Below are 22183 nucleotides of genomic sequence, written 5' to 3' on the forward strand. Positions count from 1 at the left end.
TAGGAATAAAATTAGAGAGGCAAAGGCCCAGCTGGAACTGAAGCTGAACACCTCTGTGAAAGACAATAAAAAGCATTTTTACAAATATATCAACGCTAAAAAGAAGGGCAAGAAGAACCTCCACTCCTTACTGGACCTGGAGGGGAACACTGTGACTGAAGATGAGGAAAAGGCTGAGGTCCTGAACACCTTCTTTGCCTCGATGTTTAACAGCAAGGCAGGAGTTCAGGATGAGTGGCCTCCTGAGCTGGGCAATAGGGTCGGGGAGCAGTGTGATGCCCCAGAAATCCATGAGGAATTAGTTCAGGCCCTGCTGAGCCACTTGGACACTCACAAGTCCATGGGACCAGTTGGGATCCATCCCAGGGTGCTGAGAGAGCTGGCAGATGAGCTGGCCAAGCCACTCTCCATCATTTTCCTCCAGTCCTGGCTCACTGGAGAGGTCCCAGATGACTGGAAACTGGCCAGTGTGGTCCCCATCCACAAGAAGGGACGGATGGAGGAACCTGGAAACTACAGACCAGTCAGCCTGACCTCAGTGCCAGGGAAAGTGATGGAACAGATTATCCTGGCGGCAATAACTGCGCACCTGAAGGACGGCCAAGGGCTCAGGTCCAGCCAGCATGGATTTAGGAGGGGCAGGTCCTGCCTCTCCAACCTGATCTCAGCTCGTGGCTTGGACTGCAACACTCTGTGCTGGGTTAGGAACTGGCTGGAGGGACGAGCCCAGAGAGTGGTGGTGAATGGTGCCACATCCAGCTGGCGGCCAGTCACCAGTGGCATCCCCCAGGGATCAGTGCTGGGCCCTGTCCTCTTTAACATCTTCATTGATGATCTGGATGAGGGGGTTGAGTCAGTCATCAGCAAGTTTGCAGATGACACCAAGTTAGGAGCAGATGTTGGTCAGTTAGAGGGTAGAAAGGCTCTGCAGAGGGACCTTGACCGACTGGACAGATGGGCAGAGTCCAATGGGATGGCATTTAACAAGTCCAAGTGCTGAGTGCTGCACTTTGGCCATGGCAACCCCATGCAGAGCTACAGGCTGGGGTCAGAGTGGCTGGAGAGCTGCCAAACAGAGAGGGACCTGGGGGTGCTGATTGACACCCACCTAAACATGAGCCAGCAGTGTGCCCAGGTGGCCAAGAGGGCCAATGGCATCCTGGCCTGTATTAGGAATAGTGTGGCCAGCAGAAGCAGGGAGGTCATTGTGCCCCTGTACTCTGCATTGGTTAGGCCACACCTTGAGTACTGTGTCCAGTTCTGGGCCCCCTAGTTTAGGAAGGACATCGAGACACTTGAACGTGTCCAGAGAAGGGCAACGAGGCTGGGGAGAGGCCTTGAGCACAAGCCCTATGAGGAGAGGCTGAGGGAGCTGGGATTGTTTAGCCTGGAGAAGAGGAGGATGAGGGGGGACCTCATTGCCCTCTACAACTACCTGGAAAGGTGGTTGTGGCCAGGAAGGGGTTGATCTCTTCTGCCAGGCAACCAGCACCAGAACAAGGGGACACAGTCTCAAGCTGCGCCAGGGGATGTTTAGACTCAAAGTGAGGAGAAAGTTCTTCACTGAGCGAGTCGTTCGTCATTGGAATGGGCTGCCCAGGGAGGTGGTGGGGTCACCATCCCTGGAGGTGTTCAAGAGGAGATTGGACGTGGTGTTTGGTGCCATGGTCTAGTCATGAGGTCTGTGGAGACAGGTTGGACTCGATGATCCTTGGGGTCTCTTCCAACCTTGGTTGTACTGTGATACTGTGATACTGTGATGGAGTGAGACACAGAGGATTGGCCTGGGGATACGGGGTCCCTTCTCATACCTGGTGGGTGAAAGGGCAGCCGACCTTCCACCAGGCTGCTCCAACCTTGCCTAGAGCAACCCTCTCCCCACTCTGTAAAAGCACCAGGAATAAGCATGAAACAATACATGGTAAATAAAAAACAACAATAAAAATGTATGTGTGGGTAGACCTTCATGCATCGTGATTTACCCATATGGGCAGATTTTAAGCACAAATAGTAATTTTGTACTATTGTTCAGCTGATTAAAATCCATGGATGGAATTCTGTAGGTATGCCAGGAAAGCAGATAGAAAGTAGAAAGATTCAAGAGAAGACTAAGAAATCATGGTCCAAAATAGTGAGATACATAATCCAAAGAGAAGGGGAGGTTACAAGAAAAGCAAAGCACTAATTTAAAACAAAAAATGAGATCTCATAGAAGTGCCTCAAGTTTTCTGTTTTGGGTTTGATGGGAAATACAGTATTTTGTTGACTGCTTCCTAACATTTTAGCAGATGTTGAAAAGTTAAAATGTTTCTCTTAATAAAAACAATGGTTTAAAACTATTATTAATTAAAAATTGTTTCCGGAGTTAAAAGTATTTCAGTTGACCGTGCCATTAAAAATGTGATCACTTAGGAAAGTATCTGAGCAAGTGTAAAAAATAAAAATCATCATACCAGTATATTTTTTCCCCTACTTTATTTTATCTCTCTCTCTCTTTTTTTAAATTTTTTTATCATAGGAGCTGGGTTTTCTTGTTCAGCTAATACAGAGATTATTGTCAGAAGGAATTATGATAGCATCAGGTGCAACTGGTAGCATAACTGTATCTACATGCAAGTGTTCATCTTACAAAGTCTTTCACAGAACATTTTTATTAAACTTACTACTATTGAAACCATTAAAAGCATCAACATTTTATAGTCATAGGATAGTCAAGTGTCAGTTTCACAGCAGTTTTCCAGTCAAAAAACCCCAAACCTAACTAACACATTCCACTTACCAGAAAACCCCAACATTAATTAGATTACTGCTTTAAAACCACCTAAGCAACAACATGAAATACTGCTTATCTTTCTCTGTTACTTTTAATGGATACTATATGAACTTATTCTAGGCAAGACTGCAGAAAGTTGCAGTTTGTAAATATTTCTCAATGTTAGAGGCTGTTCCATCACTGCCCTTAACTTTGCAGAACTTAATCAGAGTTGATGTTTTCCACAATCCAAAACTAATTTTTTAAATGTTATTTATTTTTTATGCCAAAATAAATGGTTACAATGCTCCCCAAAAAATGATGAAAAAAACCCCAAACTATTTTTCTCTTTAAGAGAAATAAAACCAAATTAAAATGTCAAACCAAAACCACCACTGGGAAAAAACAAGCAGCCATTTGGTTGTGTTGTTACCACGTTGTCTTGATGCGACATGCTTTTTCATGAGCCCATGAAACACTACTCAAATTTGTTTGGCCTCTGCAGCATTCCCAACTCGATATGCTCAGCCTGGCCTCTCATAGCGTAGTTGATACTATCTCTAAATACCCTGTCTACAGCAAGTATTTCAGACAGGTGAGAAAACACTGCTTGGCACCCTTGTCAGGAGAAGCACCTAAGGTTAACTGAGGCAATGTTATGAGGAGCTTGCTGAGGGCCAAGGAAAATGGTGATGATGAATATGGGAGGAAGAGGCAGGTCAGGGATGCATGAAAAGGCTACCTCCAGGAGAGAATGCGGGTCTCAAAAATCTGGAGCAAAACCTCTTATTTTTTGTATCTCATATTTTTTTTTTTTTCTCTCAATAGATGAGTAAGTATGTGTCTCCTCTCCTGGGTTTCTTCAGCTATACTGAAGACAGTCTATCATTAGCACTATCCACTTGTTGGCTGGCTTCAGTGATTGAGGTCTGGGTGGTATGGCTAAGGAATCCAGGAACTCATGAAACAATTCTGGTGTGTCATCATAATTCCACATAATAGGATTGTTGATTTTTTCCAAATTAGGAAAGTTAGCTTTTTCTGTACAGGAAATTTGATGCCAGTTTCAATCAAAGCCTCTGGAGTTCCCAAGAATGAAAAATAAACAGATACTCTTCCACTTCAGCCACTGGAGAGGGAAGAAATGAACAACCTTTGGCTCTGCAGCTCCTCTTTTGGAGCTGGGGACACAGCACCTTGAATCATCTGGAAGAGCTGGGAGGCCTGGGTATCCATCCAGCCTTCATGTAATCCTAAATTGTATTTTCCCCTTATTTTTCTTCCTTTGGACTTAGAACTACTTACTGAATGTTTATCGGTCCTTATTTCCAAAGATTCCTCTTCTTTATTTTTTCTTTTCTATGTATAACCATCTAAAGCCTGAGCGACACATTGTTTTCATTTAAAATTTCCTAAAATATAATAGTGGATACTGCAATGTATCTCAGGAAAAGTAAAATAGCTCAACTTCCAAAATTAGAGTTATGATTTATTTTCAGATGTCACACATATGATGCTACACAAACATGATTAGCTTGAGAGGCTGTGAGTAGCAATTGTACCAGCACCAGAGCTCAGACTTTGTCCTCTGGCTGAGAGGAGCTCTGAAACAACAAGCAGCTCATGACCTCCATCACCATGAAGCACCTCAAACACAGGCTGTGGAAGTGGCGCCCAGGCTTACTGTGGGAAGCCTTCACCCTGAAGAATGGGTGATCCTTTCCCAGAGCCACCCAATGCTCCTCCAGATCCTGCTGACCTGGGCCAGAACTGGGCCATGCACTAGAACTCAAGGCCCCCAAATTGTACTATCCAAATAAAGTAATAAAAAAAATTAAATAGAACAAAATAATATAAAATAAATTTTAAAAAAATAAATTAAATTAAATTAAATTAAAGTATGAAAACTACAGAGAAAGTTTTAGCATTACCAACAGTGCAGGTGGTTTTGCTATCTGTGGGGTAAATGCCTAGGCTACCATAGGACAGGAAGGCAAGCTGGTTTAATACACTTCAGGACCACTGTAATTTACAGTGACTAATTAAATGCAATTTTAATATTAAAGTTAACACTCCTCAGTATGCTAATGAGCCAAACTGAGTGAATGGTAAACATATATGACTATGTTACTAAATCATGCCAAATGTCACCTAGATGGCAGGGACAGCTGGGGCTAGGGCATGAAACCCTTGAGAAGAACATCTCTTAGTGTGCAGGGGCACTGCCACCAGCACCAGTGGGGGTGCAGTGAGATAGCAGCAGAGGTGCAGCATGGCCAGCATCAGCAGTTTGGAGGGTAAAACAGAGACAAGTATGGTTGACAGGCTGCGCTCCTCTTCCTCCACCTGACAGGGACATCCGTCTTGGTAAGATCTGCACCTTTGATACACAGCTTAGCTTTTGCTGTGTTTCTATTGTACATTGAAGCTATTGCAAAGGCTTGCATTTCCAACTGTCAGTTGTTACCCAGGATTTCTTAATCTGAGATCATTTTGCACTCAGTGCATTTATCTCTGGCAATCCCAAGTCTGTTCTATCTGTTGCTTTAATAAGTTAAACCATATGAATGTTTTAACTTTCTGAACCTGTGTTAGTGCAATTCCTTATTGGAGCACTGGAAAAAAGAGAGGCAAATTTAAATTTTGACAAATAATTCCAGTAAGGGTTCTGAGATGATGAGACAGGCATACATAGGGATCTTAAAGCGACACTATCCTTGCCCTTTTTTACCAGGAGGGGTGGGATGTTAATTCTGAGGGGTCTTTCTACACGTGCCAGGTCCTATTGCGCTGTTCCCTCTGAAGGTAACTGCTGCCCATTTCTAGGCTTGCACCTCTACAGCTGGCCCTGGGACAAGTGGTTCCATCTAGTGGCTCTTTGGAGCCTGCCCATACCCCATGGCTCATCACCTTAAGCCTCACCACACCCTCTGTCCCCATGTCCCAGGGCTCTGCTCTCCCACCAGCCTGCACTGCTGGAGGCAGCCTCACTACAGCAACACCAAATCCGGTACACCTCCCACATGGAGTCACAACTTGGTGCTGCTCTTTGCATCAACCAAAGCAGGAGCCCCAAGAAGTTTAACAAGGGGAAACACATGTAGTGGGTGGAGCCAGGGTAAGCTGACTGTGCTGTTGCCCTTGGGCACAGGCTTTCTTCCTGCTCTATTAGATCCAGCCTGCACACTGGCATTTCCCCTGCTTGGAAAGGACCTGTCTTTGGCAGACACCCAGTAAATGGATGGCGAACAGCTGAGGACTCTGGGTTTGTCTAGTTTGCAAAAAGAAAGCTGAGGGATAACCTCATCACTTTTTATAGCTTCCGGAAGATGGGAACTAAAGGGAGGAGCTGAATTCTCCTCCTTGGGATCCAGTGACAGGACATGGGGGAATGGTTCAAAGCTCCACCAGGGAAAGTTCAGAGATGACATCAGGAAATCTTTCATTAGCGAGAGGATAGTCAGACTCCGAAACAGCCTTCCTAATACCCACCTGACAGTGCCTTAAAAATAGGCACTTGGACAATGTCCTCCATAATTAACTGTTGGTCAGTGATCAGTCAGTTGGACTAGATGATTGTCCTCTCAGCAGTAATTTCTCTTCTCTTCTCTTCTCTTCTCTTCTCTTCTCTTCTCTTCTCTTCTCTTCTCTTCTCTTCTCTTCTCTTCTCTTCTCTTCTCTTCTCTTCTCTTCTCTTCTCTTCTCTTCTCTTCTCTTCTCTTCTCTTCTCTTCTCTTCTCTTCTCTTCTCTTCTCTTCTCTTCTCTTCTCTTCTCTTTTCTCTTCTCTTCTCTTCTCTCTATTATATTTACTCTAGTCTAGTCTAAGTCTAGTCTATGTCTAGTCTGTCCTGGCCTATTTTGTTCTGTTCCATTATGCTTCTACTCATTGTTTTGGAATCTGGAACTACTTTATTTGCATTAGGCTGATGAAAAAAAAAATTCCTGCTTTTTCAAGATAGTTTTGCAAAACTGGTTCAGATGAAAGTATCAAGATTTCCATATGCAGGTCAGCCTGCTGACTGTGTTCCACAGAACTAAAAAGACTGACTTCCCTACTTGAAAGGGTAAATGTGCTTTCTAGCCTGCAAATACAACTGTTAGAAAAACTTGAGGGGGGTGGGGAGAGGGAGTGTGTATGTGTGTGTGCACACATCTGTATAAAAGTTTCAGTTATATATTGTTTGCATCTCACATAAAATAATCCTTTGCCTCTTCTATATTATTATCAGATTGAACAAAATGAAAAATGGAACACAAGATGGGCCTTTTTCAGGAGCATGACAGACTGGTGAAGAGATGTGCCTAACCATAAAGCCACAAAAATTGAAAGGATCATTCATGGCGTGGTGTTACACATTATCTCATTTTGTTAAATTACCTACTTTTCATTAGAATGGTGTTCCTGTATCTTTGTGCCTAACTACAACACTCACCCTTTCTTTGTATGTACTTAGAGGCTATTCAGCATCCAAAGGAACTGTAATTAAACTCAATGTGGCATCGAATACTGAGGGGAAGTCTCAAGACATATAACTGTCCTTTTGTAGGACATACAATAAATACTTTGAAAGCCATATAAGCTCCTGAAGGAAGGAGAGGAGGGGAGGGAGAGAGAGGAAATAAAATCAAAACAAACTAAAGATCACTGCTGTAGCTACTTAGACAAAAGCCATTACTACTCTGAATGTCAATTTACATATATCCTTATATGGATTAACAAATGTCTTATTTGCTTGCAGCTTCTTCATTAGTTCAACAAAATTGTTTCTCCAAGCTGCTCAAACCTAAGAACCTGCTGCTGATCTGGAATCTGATGCAAGAGGGCATGTCAGGGTCACATATTTATGATGTCAGAGCTGTGTTTGGCTCTTCACCACACTTTGCATATCTCAAAGATTCACCTTACAGATTGGCCGGTATGACAGCCTGTTGACTATTAAAAACCTAACCACCACTTTGCAGAACAGGAAGCAGGCTTTCCCAGCACAGAGATTGTGGGTAAAAACTCTCCCTATAGAAACCACCTACTTCCTTTAATATCAACAAGATACTTTTCTACATTTTGGAAAGCAGAACTCTTAAAGAAGAAAGTATTTGTGTACTTTGGTCTACTACACAATGTGCAAATGCAAAGTGGTAAGCATCACATTCATCAGTGGATCGATCCAAGTCTGCTAAAAGCATCTTGACAATGCTGCTAATCACAACCAAGAAACTGCTTTTCACTTTTAACCCTAAGTCAGCTTAACTAAGAGTAGACAGAAGTGTAAATAATCAGTTCTTCCTAAGGTATTTGGAAACTTTGCCCAACAGCAAGCAAGTCCCATAGGGTTGATTTCTTGTGTTTGCAAACAGGCTCTCTCAGTGAAGCAGTGCAAAGCAGCTGCCTGACACAGTAAGTCTCAGGAGCGTTTGATTTATACAGCAGAACAAAGAAGGTAAAGCTTTCCTGGAGGTCTGTTTGTACTCATCTTTGCATATGTTTGGTTTCCCCTTTTTTCCTTTATTTTCCCGCCCCCCTTCCTTTTTTCCTTTTTTTTTTTTTTTTTTTTTTTTTTTTGTGTCTTTGTTGTTGTTGTTGTTTCTGGACAATACAGATTAGTGACCATAGCAGACTGAAACAAACTATTATCCCTTTTTTCTGTATTCCCTGTCAGCTTCTTTGCTCTTCCCTTCCTTTGAAGGAAAGGGAAAAAAGCCACTTGGATCGTTTCCACAGATAACATGTTGCAGGAATACAGGCACTTGTGCCTACTCCAAGATGCTACGCATATTAGTTTAAATATACACCTAGCTTTTAAAACTAGCCAATTTTGTAAGCACATATTGAATTTCTACTTCTATCACTAAATAAAATGCACTAGATTTTTTCATCAATTATTTGTTATTGAGTAGAAAATACTTAAGCAGAAGATTAAACAAATAACAACAGTTAACACAGTGTGGGAAGAAAGTGGGATCTGGCATGGTGCAAAACAATCCAAATCAGTACTTTCACTGCTCTTTAACTTTTCCTTGAATTACACATATTCTGTGTTTCTCATGAGAAAAATTGCATTTTAAAAAAACCAAAAGCATTACTAGGATAAAAATTTTGCAGTATCCATTACAAGACAGAAGGTCGGCTTCTTCTGAGTATACACTCTATCTCTAGACAGATGAGTATAATTTTCAAGTATATATTACTTGTGACAGTGTGTACTAACAAGTGGTACTAGGTTGTGTCCTATGTAGCTAGAGTGAAAACAATCACAGCACCAAAGAACTTATACTTTAAAGCACACAAAAGAGTATGCAATGTTGTTTAGTGCAGCCTTGATTTAAGTTCCCTCCTTTCTCTACAGGCACAAGCAATAGTCGAAGGATATTTGAACTGATGGACCCAGAACCAGATCTGAGATTCTAGATCAAAATTCCCTGAAAGGAGCCTCAACCCCACACCAGGGTGAAATACAGGCTCCCTCTCCACCTTGAAAGCGAAAAGTAAAAATTGACACACAGGGGTCTAGAAGGGAATTGCAGCATGTTCCAGCCAGATCCTCAGATTGGATTGTCAGGGAACCAGGAAATCTGCCAAGGCAAACACACGCTGTTTAATGTAGACCAGCCCAAGATAATCTATGCCTCAGATCCTCTTTTGTATAACAGGAATAGCATTCCATGCCTTATGGGGAGAGAAGGTACCCTAAACATTTTGAAATTATCTGATCTTGTAATAGTAGAAGACAAAAAAATCCCAAGATCAGCCATCTCCAATTGATGTAAAAAGAAGAGAGAGAAGCTGAACAACTGCTGCAATCATACATGGAGAAAGGAGCTCGGCCAGAAATTGAATCCAGACCTCTAAGATTACAGTCCAGTGTTTTAATCACAAAATCATTCTTCTTCTTTGATTAGAGTAAGAAACTAGAACACAAAATATGCACTTATTCTGTAACTTCAACATGTTGCCACAAATACTTTAGGAAACTATATATACTTCAAATACGTTCATCTCAGCCAGGTGTATATTTTGACGTGAAAAAGGGCATGCATCTCATACTAGAGGAGGCCCATCACTGAACACCTGGTCCTTATGGGCCTGAGTAAACACAGTAACTTCCAAGCTCAGACAGCCTTGCACTGATTATAAAACTATCTCTATATGTGAATTTTAAGTTAATCTTGTATAATTTATGAAATTAAAAACATCATCAGTGGCTTAACTGACTGAGACTAGAGAGTATTTCCCACATCACCCAAGGAAAGGAGAAAGCTATTAAGTGGTGCTGCTACACTAACATGATGTTAGGTACTTTTGGTTTGCTGGGCAGATCTAGTTTTCAAAAATATGTGTCCCTAAAGCTGCTGGCTTTTGCCTGCAAGATCCCAGGCATCGGCAGAGATGTGGCCTCAGGGTGGAGTGTTCTGATAACCCACTCCTTTCCACACTTTCCCAAGGCCCTGTATTCCTTTTCCATCTTATAATTACATGAATATTTGTTGCATGATAGAAATATACCTTGTCCCATCATAGAAATGCGAGTGCCCATCACATCGGGCATAAGGTTCTCTTTGGGGTCATACAAGAAATGTGTTTTGCTTGTGTTATAATAGCCATGAGATATGCAGACTCCTCCTCCAGGTTCCTCAACTCAGAAATGTGACTAGTTTTTAAAGAGATTTGGCTTTCCATTGTTTGAAAGAATTGTTTATTTTCTCAGCTACAATTGCTTCTTAACTTTCTTTTCAGTGGACTGCCTCTTAAAAAATTTTACTGTTGTCTCAAACAACCTGAAGAAAATAAGGCATGGGAGGATGGAAATTTATTCTTAATGATCAGTATCTCAAAATTTCCCCCCAAAGTAATGACAATTTCTACTTGATGACCGTGTTTCTTCCTATCTATTTCTCCTTCTAAGGGTCTGGCATATAGGCATCAATGAGTGCAAACTCAGAACTGGTCTTAGTCAGAGTTAAATTAAATAGACTTCACAGTATCTCAGAAAGCCTGGTTCACCTTCACAGGGCTCTTGAAGGTGTTCATTACCTGGCATCCTGAGCAGACTGCAGAAAGTTCGGGTGGGGAAAAGTGGCTACAGAGCCAGCTCCTATCATCTACACCTAGTAAAGGCTGAGTTTATCATTATTTCTTTCTACATGTACTCTGTGGTGCCTAACTTCTGCTAATGTCTCATCAGATGTTCCAGGAGCCCTTAGAGCAAACAGTTAGATATCCATCATATAATAATAATAATAATAATAATAATAATAATAATAATAATAATAATAATAATAATAATAATAATAATAATAATAATAATAATAATAATAATAATAATAAACAGGTTGGAAGAGACCTCCAAGATCATTGTGTCCAACCCCTCAACCAATCCAACCCACCTAAACAACTAAACCATGGCACCAAGCACCCCATCAAGTCTCCTCCTGAACACCTCAATGGCATGGCATTTAACAAGTCCAAGTGCCGGGTGCTGCACTTTGGCCACGGCAACCCCATGTAGAGCTACAGGCTGGGGTCAGAGTGGCTGGAGAGCTCCCAAACAGAGAAGGACCTGGGGGTGCTGATTGACAGTCGCCTAAACATGAGCCAGTAGAGTGCCCAGGTGGCCAAGAAGGCCAATGGCATCCTGGCCTGCATTAGGAATAGTGTGGCCAGCAGGAGCAGGGAGGTCATTGTGCCCCTGTACTCTGCATTGGTTAGGCCACACCTTGAGTACTGTGTCCAGTTCTGGGCCCCTCAGTTTAAGAAGGACATCGAGACACTTGAACGTGTCCAGAGAAGGGCAACAAGGCTGGGGAGAGGCCTTGAGCACAAGCCCTATGAGGAGAGGCTGAGGGAGCTGGGATTGTTTAGCCTGGAGAAGAGGAGGCTCAGGAGTGACCTCATTGCCCTCTTCAACTACCTGAAAGGTGGTTGTGGCCAGGAAGGGGTTGGTCTCTTCTCTCAGGCAACCAGCACCAGAACAAGGGGACACAGTCTCAAGCTGCACCAGGGGAGGTTTAGACTCGAGGTGAGGAGAAAGTTCTTCACGGAGAGAGTCATTGGTCGTTGGAATGGGCTGCCCAGGGAGGTGGTGGAGTCACCGTCCCTGGAGGTGTTCACGAGGAAATTTGGATGTGGCACTTGGTGCCATGATCTAGTCATGAGGTCTGTGGAGACAGGTTGGACTCGATGATCCTCGGGGTCTTTTCCAACCGTAGTTATACTGTGATACTGTGATACCTCCAATGATGATGACTCCACCACCTCCCCGGGCAGCCCATTCCAATGGGCAATCACTCTCTCTGTATAGAACTTCTTCATAACATCCAACCTAAACCTCCCTTGGTGCAGCCTGAGACTCTGTCCTCTTGTTCTGGTACTGGCTGCCTGCAAGAAGAGACCAACATCCGCCTGTCTACAACTTCCCATCAGGTAGTTGTAGAGAGCAATAAGGTCACCCCTGAGTCTCCTCCTCTTCAGGCTAAGCAACCCCAGCTCCCTCAGTCTCTCCTCATAGGGCTTGTGTTCCAAACCCCTCACCAACTTTATTGCCCTTCTCTGGACTCGTTCCAGCAAGTCAACATCCTTCCTAAGTTCTCTTCAAGATGGCACCACTACAATAACAACCTCAATGAGAAATTTGTGCAGTGAGCAAAATGCAATCTAAGGATTTGGTTCATTAGAAAAATACATCAGACTAGAGAACACATGGTTTAGAATGACATTGTCTTAAAAGAACAATACTTGCAGAATGCAAAGCATTTGTTCTGGCCCTCTTATCACTCCAGGAGATTAACATCCATTGCTTAATTTTAAATCACACTAAAAATCCTCATTCTCCACTATTTGGATAGATTGTATTTTTCCATTTATACAGAAAAATATCATAAAAAGTTTTACAGATGCAGACTTCCACAGAATATAAAGACCTTACCACCCTCTCAAAAAAGTCCACATCAGTCTGAGACTATGTATTTGGCTGAAAATTTTTACTTTCAGATTTTTATGGAAATGTCTCAATTATAATACCTGAAGATAAGGGCTCTTTTTATTTTTATTTTTTCACTGCTAAGTCTGACTGTATAATGCACATTTGATCTCTGGCAAACTGTAATTGTAGATAATTTCTAGAAATGCACAACAAAACACATGGACTGCATAAAGATACTTTTCAAGATGGCATCTACATAGGTAATGGGGTTTACCTGTCAAAAATTCATGAGGCCTAGTTTTAAACCAAGTGACAATAGTTTTAGGTTTCAGTATTCCCAGTGAAGTGTGTCATTTTGGAAGCAGTAATGACAGGAGAAACAGCTCTTGGGTGGCTCGACATGAGATTGTGCTGTGCTCCCAGAAAACAGAAAGATCCCTTTGCTCCGTGTAGGCTTCTTTAAAAAAAGTTAGATATTGCTTTTGCCTTTTCCCCCCTTCCTTTTTTCTGGTTTACAGACTGCACAATTTTTAACAAAATTAATCCAAAAAAGTCATAATCATTTTCTTGGGGGAAAAAAAAAAAAACAACAACCAAACAAGAAAACCATAACCACAAAACCCCAGAGCTGCCAAGTTACAGGATTTTATCTAAAGGACTAGGTAGAAGGCATGGAGCAGACACAACACAGGAACAACTGTGAGCTATAATGTACAAAAAATTATAGCAAGGAAGTATAGGAACTTTGGAAAAGTGGGCAAAACCTGGTTAAGCAGGAAAGAAATAAAAAATCAAACAGAAGCAGGCATGCAATGAGGAAAATCCTCAAAATCTAATCGTCAAAAGCTCCTAGACCTCACATAAGTCCCTCAAGACTTCTCACTAGACATTTGACATGAGCTTGTTTTTGTCATGTCTCAGCTTTCTCTTCAATCTAGTGAATACTGAGGGGGAAAAAAAAATCTACCAGCAGTGTACTCTTCACCTTTTAATAGCATGTTCAAAACACTGATGGCACACTACTGCTTCTAGGTCCACTACTGACACTATCAGTAAAAGACCAGTTTAGAGGTATCATAATGAAAATGACATGATTTGTTGGTTTTGTTCTTACTTCATTTTATGGCTTCATAAACACCCAACAGCTGAATAGTTAAGCCTTTAAAATCTAAACAAAAGCAGAATCTTACTTCACTTTGACTTTGGGGGAGCATGCAATTAAGAAACTGTTACAATTTGGAAGTAAGTTTCCAGAGGTTTCAGACAGTTAGAGAGGAGTGGACTCCTCAGAGTTCACATTATGGTAATGATAAGTCCACCTAATTCAATTGGTCTGAAGAATAGCTTGTATTTTGCAGCAGAAGTCTTACATCTTTTTCTTTGCCTGCTTGTTGTTTGCTGCTCTGCTTTGGCTTTCAGGCTGTGCTATCCTCCCTTGTACATGTTTCCTGCTTTTTATACTGTTATATTTAGTTTCTTCTGTAAATACAGTTCCATTTTTACTTCCAAATTCTGAGTGTGGTGAGATTTGCTCTCTGGGGCAGATTTCCAAAAAATAAGTTATTGGGGGATCTAATTCAATCCATAACAGAAATACATCACATCGTAACATTTTTCTTTTTATTTGTTGGAATTTTTACATTTATATTGGTATTTGTAAAATGTTAGTAAACTAATACTCAGTATGGGAAAAGAATTTGGGAAATACCATGGAAACCAAAAAAAAGTAAGCCAATCGTTTGCTCAGTAGCAAAAAGTGAATCACTGTAAAACCTGCTTCCCAGCTTTTTACCTTGAGCTCAGAGCTTGCTACTCCTACTCTTCAGTTGCATTTGAGAAATGTTCTTTGAAGTTTGCACTCTCTGCCTTCTGATCTTCTATAAGATCACATAGCTTCCCATTTTTCTAAAACAGCTTTCTAAAGTGCTGTGAGCTCTAAGGCAAGATTTCACTGTTTACAGAAACAATCATATTTCCTTCTACTCAGTCATAAGCACCTGCTTTTAACCTTCTATAGCTTGCAATCAATTTTAAGAAAAATATGAAAACTTGTTAAATCCCAATAATGCTGAAATATTTAAATTAATTTACACTTTCCGTGCATCTAAAATACAAGAATGTGTACCATATATACATAAGATGAACTGCGCAAGGTACACAGAAGACGGATGGAGTACTGGTCAGACCACTGCAGTTACTGAAAGCACTCCTACCCAAACCACTGGGAGCTCAGAGATCACAAACACTGATCAATAATGTACTTCTGAAAAATATCCACATGCCTTTACAAATCTGTTTTTAGTCTTAGTTTTAATCAGTGATCATCAACACTAATTTTATGCCACTAACACATAAAAAAGCCTCACGCTGCATTCCTTACAACACTCCATTAACTGATCAGCTCCAGAATCTATTTCAATTATACAAGATGTGGTATTTAAACTAAAACTAACATATAAAGCAAGTGATGAAACAGAGCTGATCTAGTTGAATCTTTATGATTGAATCTGTAAGTGAGCTCAGGCAGCTAACAAAAAGTTAAAAGGACACTGAGAGATTTTACCTACATCCTCAAAGACAGGATTCTAGCCTTGCTTTATTTGACTTTTTATGTTATAATGTTGTAACATGGGTAAATTTACAACCACAGCAACCCAGACATTTTACCTGTTCATTGTTAATCACTCTTCCAGTCCATACTTGCCTTGTAAAAAAATTACTGTTCAAACATCATGACTTTGTGGTGTTTTGCTTGTACAAAATATGAAAGCAGAAGTTGCTCAAGAAAATTCAAACAAACCCAAACCCACTGTAATGCAATGCCATCCCAGTCTGAAAAGTTTCATCCGTTCTGTGAGATTTTGATCAAATTATGTTTTTTAAGAAAGCCCACTGTGCCTGCAGGCAGTGTTTTTTGAATTTATGAACTAAACTCTTACAGGACAAAATTGATCAGAGTGCATTAAGTAATTTTCAAGAAAGTACTTACTGAAGATTGTGATTTGGGCTATTTGTTGGACCTGTAAACATAAAAAGAAACAAAACTTGTTGACAAGTTTGGCCAGGGCCAACAGCATTAAAAAAGTCAATAGCAATCTAAAGGAAACTGTGTCTTTAAAGAAAATTTATCTTAGGATTCGAACAAAACCCTTTGCATTCCTGCACATAATTATATAGTGTTATTTTCAAAGCCACAAATAAAGATCACATGAATCTTCTGTCTGGCCAGGCAGCAACTTGAGTGGACTAAATTATTTCTTAGAAATAAAATCACAGGCTGTTAAAAGGACTACGTTGTCTTGACACACCACTTACCTCTTAATAAGCCCCACATGAGCCTCACTATCAGAGTTTATGGTATAACAAGGGTATGCTCTTAACCTTTGTCACTGTGGGAACAAGGTCCAACACCCAGCACTTAATGAATTACTACAAACTAAAGAGTGGAGTTAGCCATTTTCGTTATAAAATTAGACAAAATTTTAGGAAAATGCCTCTAGGATTTTTTTCCAATGCTTCAGAAGCAAACTAAATAAAAGGTTTCCTTCCAGGCTGCATGATTAAGTCTCCAAATCATAACATAAGGACTTATTGAAATGTGTGGTGTACCTTCAGCTGTCAAAGGGCAGAATTTAGACCAAGCTTCACACAGCAGTACAGGCATGATATTTCTCAAGGTAAGCTCAGTATGATGAGCATCACACAGGAAACTGCACCTCTCATTCACATCTTCAAGTTGTTGGGTTTTTTTTACTGCTTGAGTTCAGTAGTGGAGTTAAAATGTCTAGGCAATAACATGTTATCCTTTTGTACTTTACATTGCAACTTCTTTAGCCTATTTTTCTTCACTACATCTTTACAGATGTTTCCATCTGTATTTACTTTATTATCAGTAAATGTGCATCAAGTTCAACCAAGACGTTCCGCACTGAGGGAAAGGTCCCAGGCAATGGCTTTATTTCATAGTGTTAAGAGTTTTTCTTAAAACATCACATTAATTTCTCATTGTGCTATTGCAGAAACTCATACCTAGTCTACAAAGCAGTGTGAGTAGTCATAAAATCCTAGAACTCACCAAGCCTTACAAACAACACTCCTGTTGCAGTTATTGTCTTCATCCCATTTGAAGCCACACACTGGTAGTATCCTGTATCTGTGGTATCCAGATCCTGGATTCTCAGACGCGAACCATAATCTGTTTTTCTGATGATTATTCGTCTTGGCTCCTGAACCACTGGAGCATCGTTTTTTAGCCATCTGACATTTGGAGATGGGTTTCCTGCTACCTTGCAGTGGAGGATTGCTGTTTGCCCCTGGACTACAGTGATATTGTTTACTGGTTCCAAAAAAGTCAGGAAGTAACCTAAAAGGGTAAAACATCAGAAAAGATCAAACTTCACTTGGGTTGCAATAAAAGAGTGCCCAAAGACACTTTTTAAAAGAGAAGGTCCTGGAAACGATTTCAGTTCTCTTTCCAGCATATGCTCAGGAAAAAAAGCAATTCATTGTCTGAGGGATATCACAGCATCACATTCCAGTTTCTCCTTTATGATTCACTTTGTATTTGTCTGCAGGTAGGTATGCAGATTAGAAGGTCAAGCATGAATTAGTACCATTACAATCCTAACTCCCTTCTTGAACGCCTATTTTGATGCAATAATGATTTTTTGATTTTTTTTTTTTCTGCTTAGGTCCTATGTCTCTTGGGAATTGATTAGTGCTGTAACAGAAAAATACAACCTATTTCACCATTTAATTCTTTTGCATGGTCAAATATTTGACTTAAATATTCATTTGGCTTGCCAGATGCTCGTCTGACAAGACAATCTCAAGCTGAGCCTGATCTGGGTAAGTTCATGCTACAGTTGAACTTCAGAGAAGGCAAGCTAGGAACAACAGACAAGGAGAGGCTGAGGTTCTCAACACATTTTTTGCCTCAGTGTTCACTAGCAACCTCTCTCCTCATATTTCCTGAGCTGATTTTTTTCACCTGTCCCCATGTGCCAAAAAGACAAGTCATCAGAGGAGAAGGCCAGCCTTGCTGAATATCGCTGTTTGATTGCTGCTTAGGGAGAGAGTTTACAGCCACTGGAAGAAGGGGCAGGCCACTAGGGAGGACCACAAGGTTCTATGAGGCTATGCAGGCAGAAAATTAGAAAGGCTAAAGCCCAACTGGAAATTAACCTGGCTTCCATTGTTAAAGAAAAGAGGATATACTTCTACAAATTTATTAACAAAAGGAGACCTTTGTTTGGTGCATGGGGAACACAGTTGTAAAGGATGAGGGAAAGGATAAGGTCCTCCATACCTTCTTTGCCTCAATCTTATTACCGTAAGACCAGTTGTTTGCTGGATACCCAGCCCCCTGCACTGGAAGAGAGGAATGGGGAGCAGAATGAAGTCCCCATAATCCAAGAGGACACAGTTAATGACCTGATGCACCACTTAGACATACTCAGGTCTTTGAGGCCAGATGACACACACCTCAGGCTACTGAGGAAGCTGCTATCATTTCCCAGGGTTCTGGCTAAACAGTGAGGTCTCAGCTGACTGGAGATTGGCACATGTGATGTCCATCTACAAGAAGGGCCATAAGGAGGATCCAGGGAACTGCAGACCTGTCAGTCTGATCTTGGTGCTGGGGAAGGTCATGGAGCAGATCATTGCCCAGTCAGCATGAATTCATGAAGAGCAGGTTCTGCTTGACTAATCTGATCTCCTTCCATGACAAAGTGACCAGCTTACTGGATGAGGGACAGGCTGTGGATGTTGTTTATCTGGACTTCAGTAATGTCTTTGATACTGTCTTCTACAGCAGGCTCCTGGAGAAAATGTCTGCTTATGGCTTGGATGGGCAAAGACTTTGCTGGGTTACAGACTGGCTGGGTGGCTGTGCCCAAAGAGTGGTCGTGAATGGAATTAAATCCAGTTGGTAGCCAGTCACTAGTGGTGTTCCCCAGGGACTCACTTTTGGGGCCAGTTTTATCATCTTTATCAGTGGTCTGGACAAGAAGGTTGACTGCACCCTCTGTAACCACAGATCAGAGGGAGTGCTGATCTGCTTGAAGGCAGGATGGCTCTGCAGAGGGATCTGGATAGGCTGAATCAATGGGCTGAGGCCAGTTGTATGAGATTTAATAAGGCCAAGTACTAGGTCCTGCACTTGGGCCATAACAACCCCATGGAATGCTACAGGCTTGGGGCAGAGTGGCTGGAAAGCTGCCCTGTAGATAAAGACCAGGGGTTGCTGGCTGACAGCCATCTGAACATGAGCTAGCGGTGTGCCCAGGTGGCCAAGAAGGCCAACAGCATCGTGACCTATATTAGGAACGGCGTGGCCAGCTTTTGTAGGGAAGCGCTGGTGCCCTTAAACATGGTGGTGGTGAGGTCATACCTCAAATACTGTGTTCATTTTTGGTCCCCTCACTACAAGAAGGCCATCAAGTTGCTGAAGTGTGTTGAGAGCAGGGCAATAGAGCTGGTGAAACACCTGGAAAAGAGGTCTACTGATTAGCTGCTGAGGGAACTGGGATTGTTTAGTCTGGAAAAGAGGAGATGGAGGGGAGGCTTAACTGCTCTACAAACACCTGAAAGGAGGTTGTAGTGAGGTGGCTGTTGGTCTCTTCTCTCTAGTATCAAGTGATAGGGTGAGAGGAAATGGCCTCAAGTTGTGCCAGGGGAGGTTTAGGATAGATATTAGGAAACTTTGTTAAGGAAAGAGTGATCAGGCACTGGAACAGGCTGGCCAGGGAGGTGGTGGAGTCACCATCTCTGCATGTGTACAAAAAATTTGTAGACAGAACTGCAGGACACGTTTTAGTGGCCATGCTGGTGTTAGGTCTACGGTTGGACTCAATGATCTTAAAAGTCTTTCTTTTGGCTGAAACAATTCTATGATTCTAGTCTACGATTCTAAGTCTCATACTCAGTTTAAAGAAAGAATGACTCAATTGCAAAACTAACTTGTGATACAGAGGGCACATTCAAATTAATTACAGGCTGCCATTTTTTGTATCAAGTCCTAAAATACTGCTAAACGGGACAAAGAAAGTTCTGTATGGGTACTGAGGAATCAGATTTCATGGATTTAATTTTTTTAATGGAAACTAAAAGCATTAATTTGTGGTTTGTTGAAAGCAACGGGCATGTCAAGAAACACAGATGCTCTACTGGAGATTTCAAGTGATAAAAAAAAAGAAGATACAATTTATGCAAAAAAAAAATGAACAATCAAAACTTCTGTAGGTTATTATTTTTTCACTTAAAATGGTGTTAAGTTTTCCTGCAGCTGATACACAGCACACACTGAAAACTTGAAAGCATATAATTCTACTAAAATAATGAATGTTAAGATAAGTATCTAGCTGTCATTTTATGTGCTTGTTTTAATAAATTTATACCATCTAGAGATCAGGAATACTTCATATTACAGTACATTTTTATGTCATCTGAATCCAAATGCCAAATAACTCCAGTGGATGCCCACATGTGCCATTTACTATTAGTTTGATTACTTTGCATTTCTTTAATTAGTAAATAGCATAACACTGTGCAAGAATCTAACACTAGTAATAGAATGGTCAACCTTCACAGCAAAATTGCTGAAATACATCAAGAGAATTGATGTTCTGCTTTAATTTACGTTTGACATGACCATGGGTAGGTATAGCACTGGAAAGAAAAGCAGCAGAAGCATCAGAATGTAATGAATTTGCAATGTCAGATTTGCCAGAAAACTGGTTTTCACTGAGCATTACATTTGTCTCTACACTTGAATTTTCAAAAGAAATCCTCCTTTAATTAATGGTAGACAAGTGTGAACTTAGTATGTCACTAAATAGAAGATTAAGTAAATTCTAATATGCATAATCTCCACATGACATTGTAAACTTACACGAAAATTACTTTCATTCTTTTTCTCATAAAATACTGAATTTTCTGTATGTAATTTTACATTATTTTCCCCTATTGCTAGCCTACAAATCTCTAGCAGACTTTCAGATGTTTTGACAAAACACTAAAAATATTTCTTCTCACAAGTTTGATAAAAAAAGGGAGAAAAACATATAAACACTTTCTGCAGTGCCACGCCACAACAATACCATTTGTTGTGGTTTCCAGTTACATTTCATAGCTGCAGAATTAGAGCTACTAGGATGTCATTCTGATAGGGAACAGAAAAGCAGCAAATTACCTTGCTGATAATAGGGAATGGAAGCAATTGAACTATTCCTTAAGGTAAAATTTTACATATGCATTTCTAGTAGCAAGAAAGCAAGCATGATCAATCCTGGCACAAGGTGGAAAAAGAATTTTCATGGCTATTTCAATCTTGGTTCATTATTTAGGGAGCACCACAACTTACTTTTAAAATTTTTCATAAATCTGTATGTAGTTTATTCCCATCAGCACTGTCAGCACAGAATATATGGTCAGGAAGACAAGTTTGTTTTTGTTTTAAGTATGTTCAATAAAGAGTTGTCATACTGCACAAGTCAGAAGAATAAATTCATGAGAAGTGGTGGGAAATTGGAAAAACAGAAAACTTTTAATTCTAGCAAAATAGCTGGGGCACTGAAGAAATGCAAGGACATCTGTCCATGGTATTGGGTGTTGAGCTATTGGGTGGCAGAGGAGTAGAGCCATGAAGTGGGGCAATGAAATAACTCAAGGACAGCTCTGGCAAGGCAGAGCTTGGATGTGTGGTCTGCAAAATCAGCACTAAATTTGCTCACAGGCCACACTCAGGGAGTGGTGATCCACTGGCAGCCTGTCACAAGTGGGGTCCCTGAGGGTCAATACCAGGTTCAACACTGCCCCACATCTTTATAGACATCTTGGAAGTTGAGAATAAAAGCACCCTCACCAAGTTTATTGATAAGATTAAACTGGGTGGTGATGTGGTCAGTAGAGAGCCATTTTAGAGAGACCTGGACAGACTGAAAGAGAGGGCAAGCAAGAACTGTATGGAGTTTAACACAGACACATCCAGCCCAGATCAGAATAACCAGAGTCCAATTCAGGCTAGGATCTGTGTGTCTGAGAAGAAGCCTTACTAGAAGTGCCATGAGAGTCCTAGTGGCCAAAATGCTCAATGAGTCAGTAGAGCACTGCTGTGGCAATAAAGGTAAATTTGATCCAGGGCTGTGTCCATAGGGGTATTACTAGCAGAGACACAATAATCCCAATCTACTCAGTGCTTGTCAGGCCACATCTGGAATATTGTGTCCCCACAGTTCTGGTTGCTACATTCGAAGAAAGACAAGGATGGACCAACTTCTGATCACCAAAGGATTGGAGAGTCTGCCCTTCTCCCTAGAGATGTCTCAGGGAGGACCTCATCACAGTTTTCTAGTACTTAAAGGGCACCTGCAAACAGGACAGAAAGTCTCTCTTAACAGGGAGCCATATGGAGAAAACAAATGCAACGGGTGCAAGTTGTACAAGGATAAGTTTTATCTCAATAAAAGAAATAACTTTTTTTTTTTTTCAGTGAAAACCTTTGCAGAGATG

General features: G+C 41.1%; 1 protein-coding gene across 2 annotated transcripts in view; it reads right to left on the minus strand.

The window, feature by feature from the left end:
• ROR2 (receptor tyrosine kinase like orphan receptor 2) overlaps nt 1-22183 on the minus strand; it is a 177903-nt gene that overhangs the window by 21465 nt on the left and 134255 nt on the right. For both annotated transcript variants that reach the window (XM_054178607.1, XM_054178608.1), the window contains exons 3-4: nt 16746-17033; nt 15660-15690 (exon numbers count right to left, since the gene is read on the minus strand). In XM_054178607.1, the coding sequence (XP_054034582.1) occupies nt 15660-15690; nt 16746-17033 (319 nt within the window). The remainder of the gene's footprint in view (nt 1-15659; nt 15691-16745; nt 17034-22183) is intronic.

This window comes from Dryobates pubescens, chromosome Z (assembly GCF_014839835.1).
Source record: "Dryobates pubescens isolate bDryPub1 chromosome Z, bDryPub1.pri, whole genome shotgun sequence".
NCBI lineage: Eukaryota > Metazoa > Chordata > Aves > Piciformes > Picidae > Dryobates > Dryobates pubescens.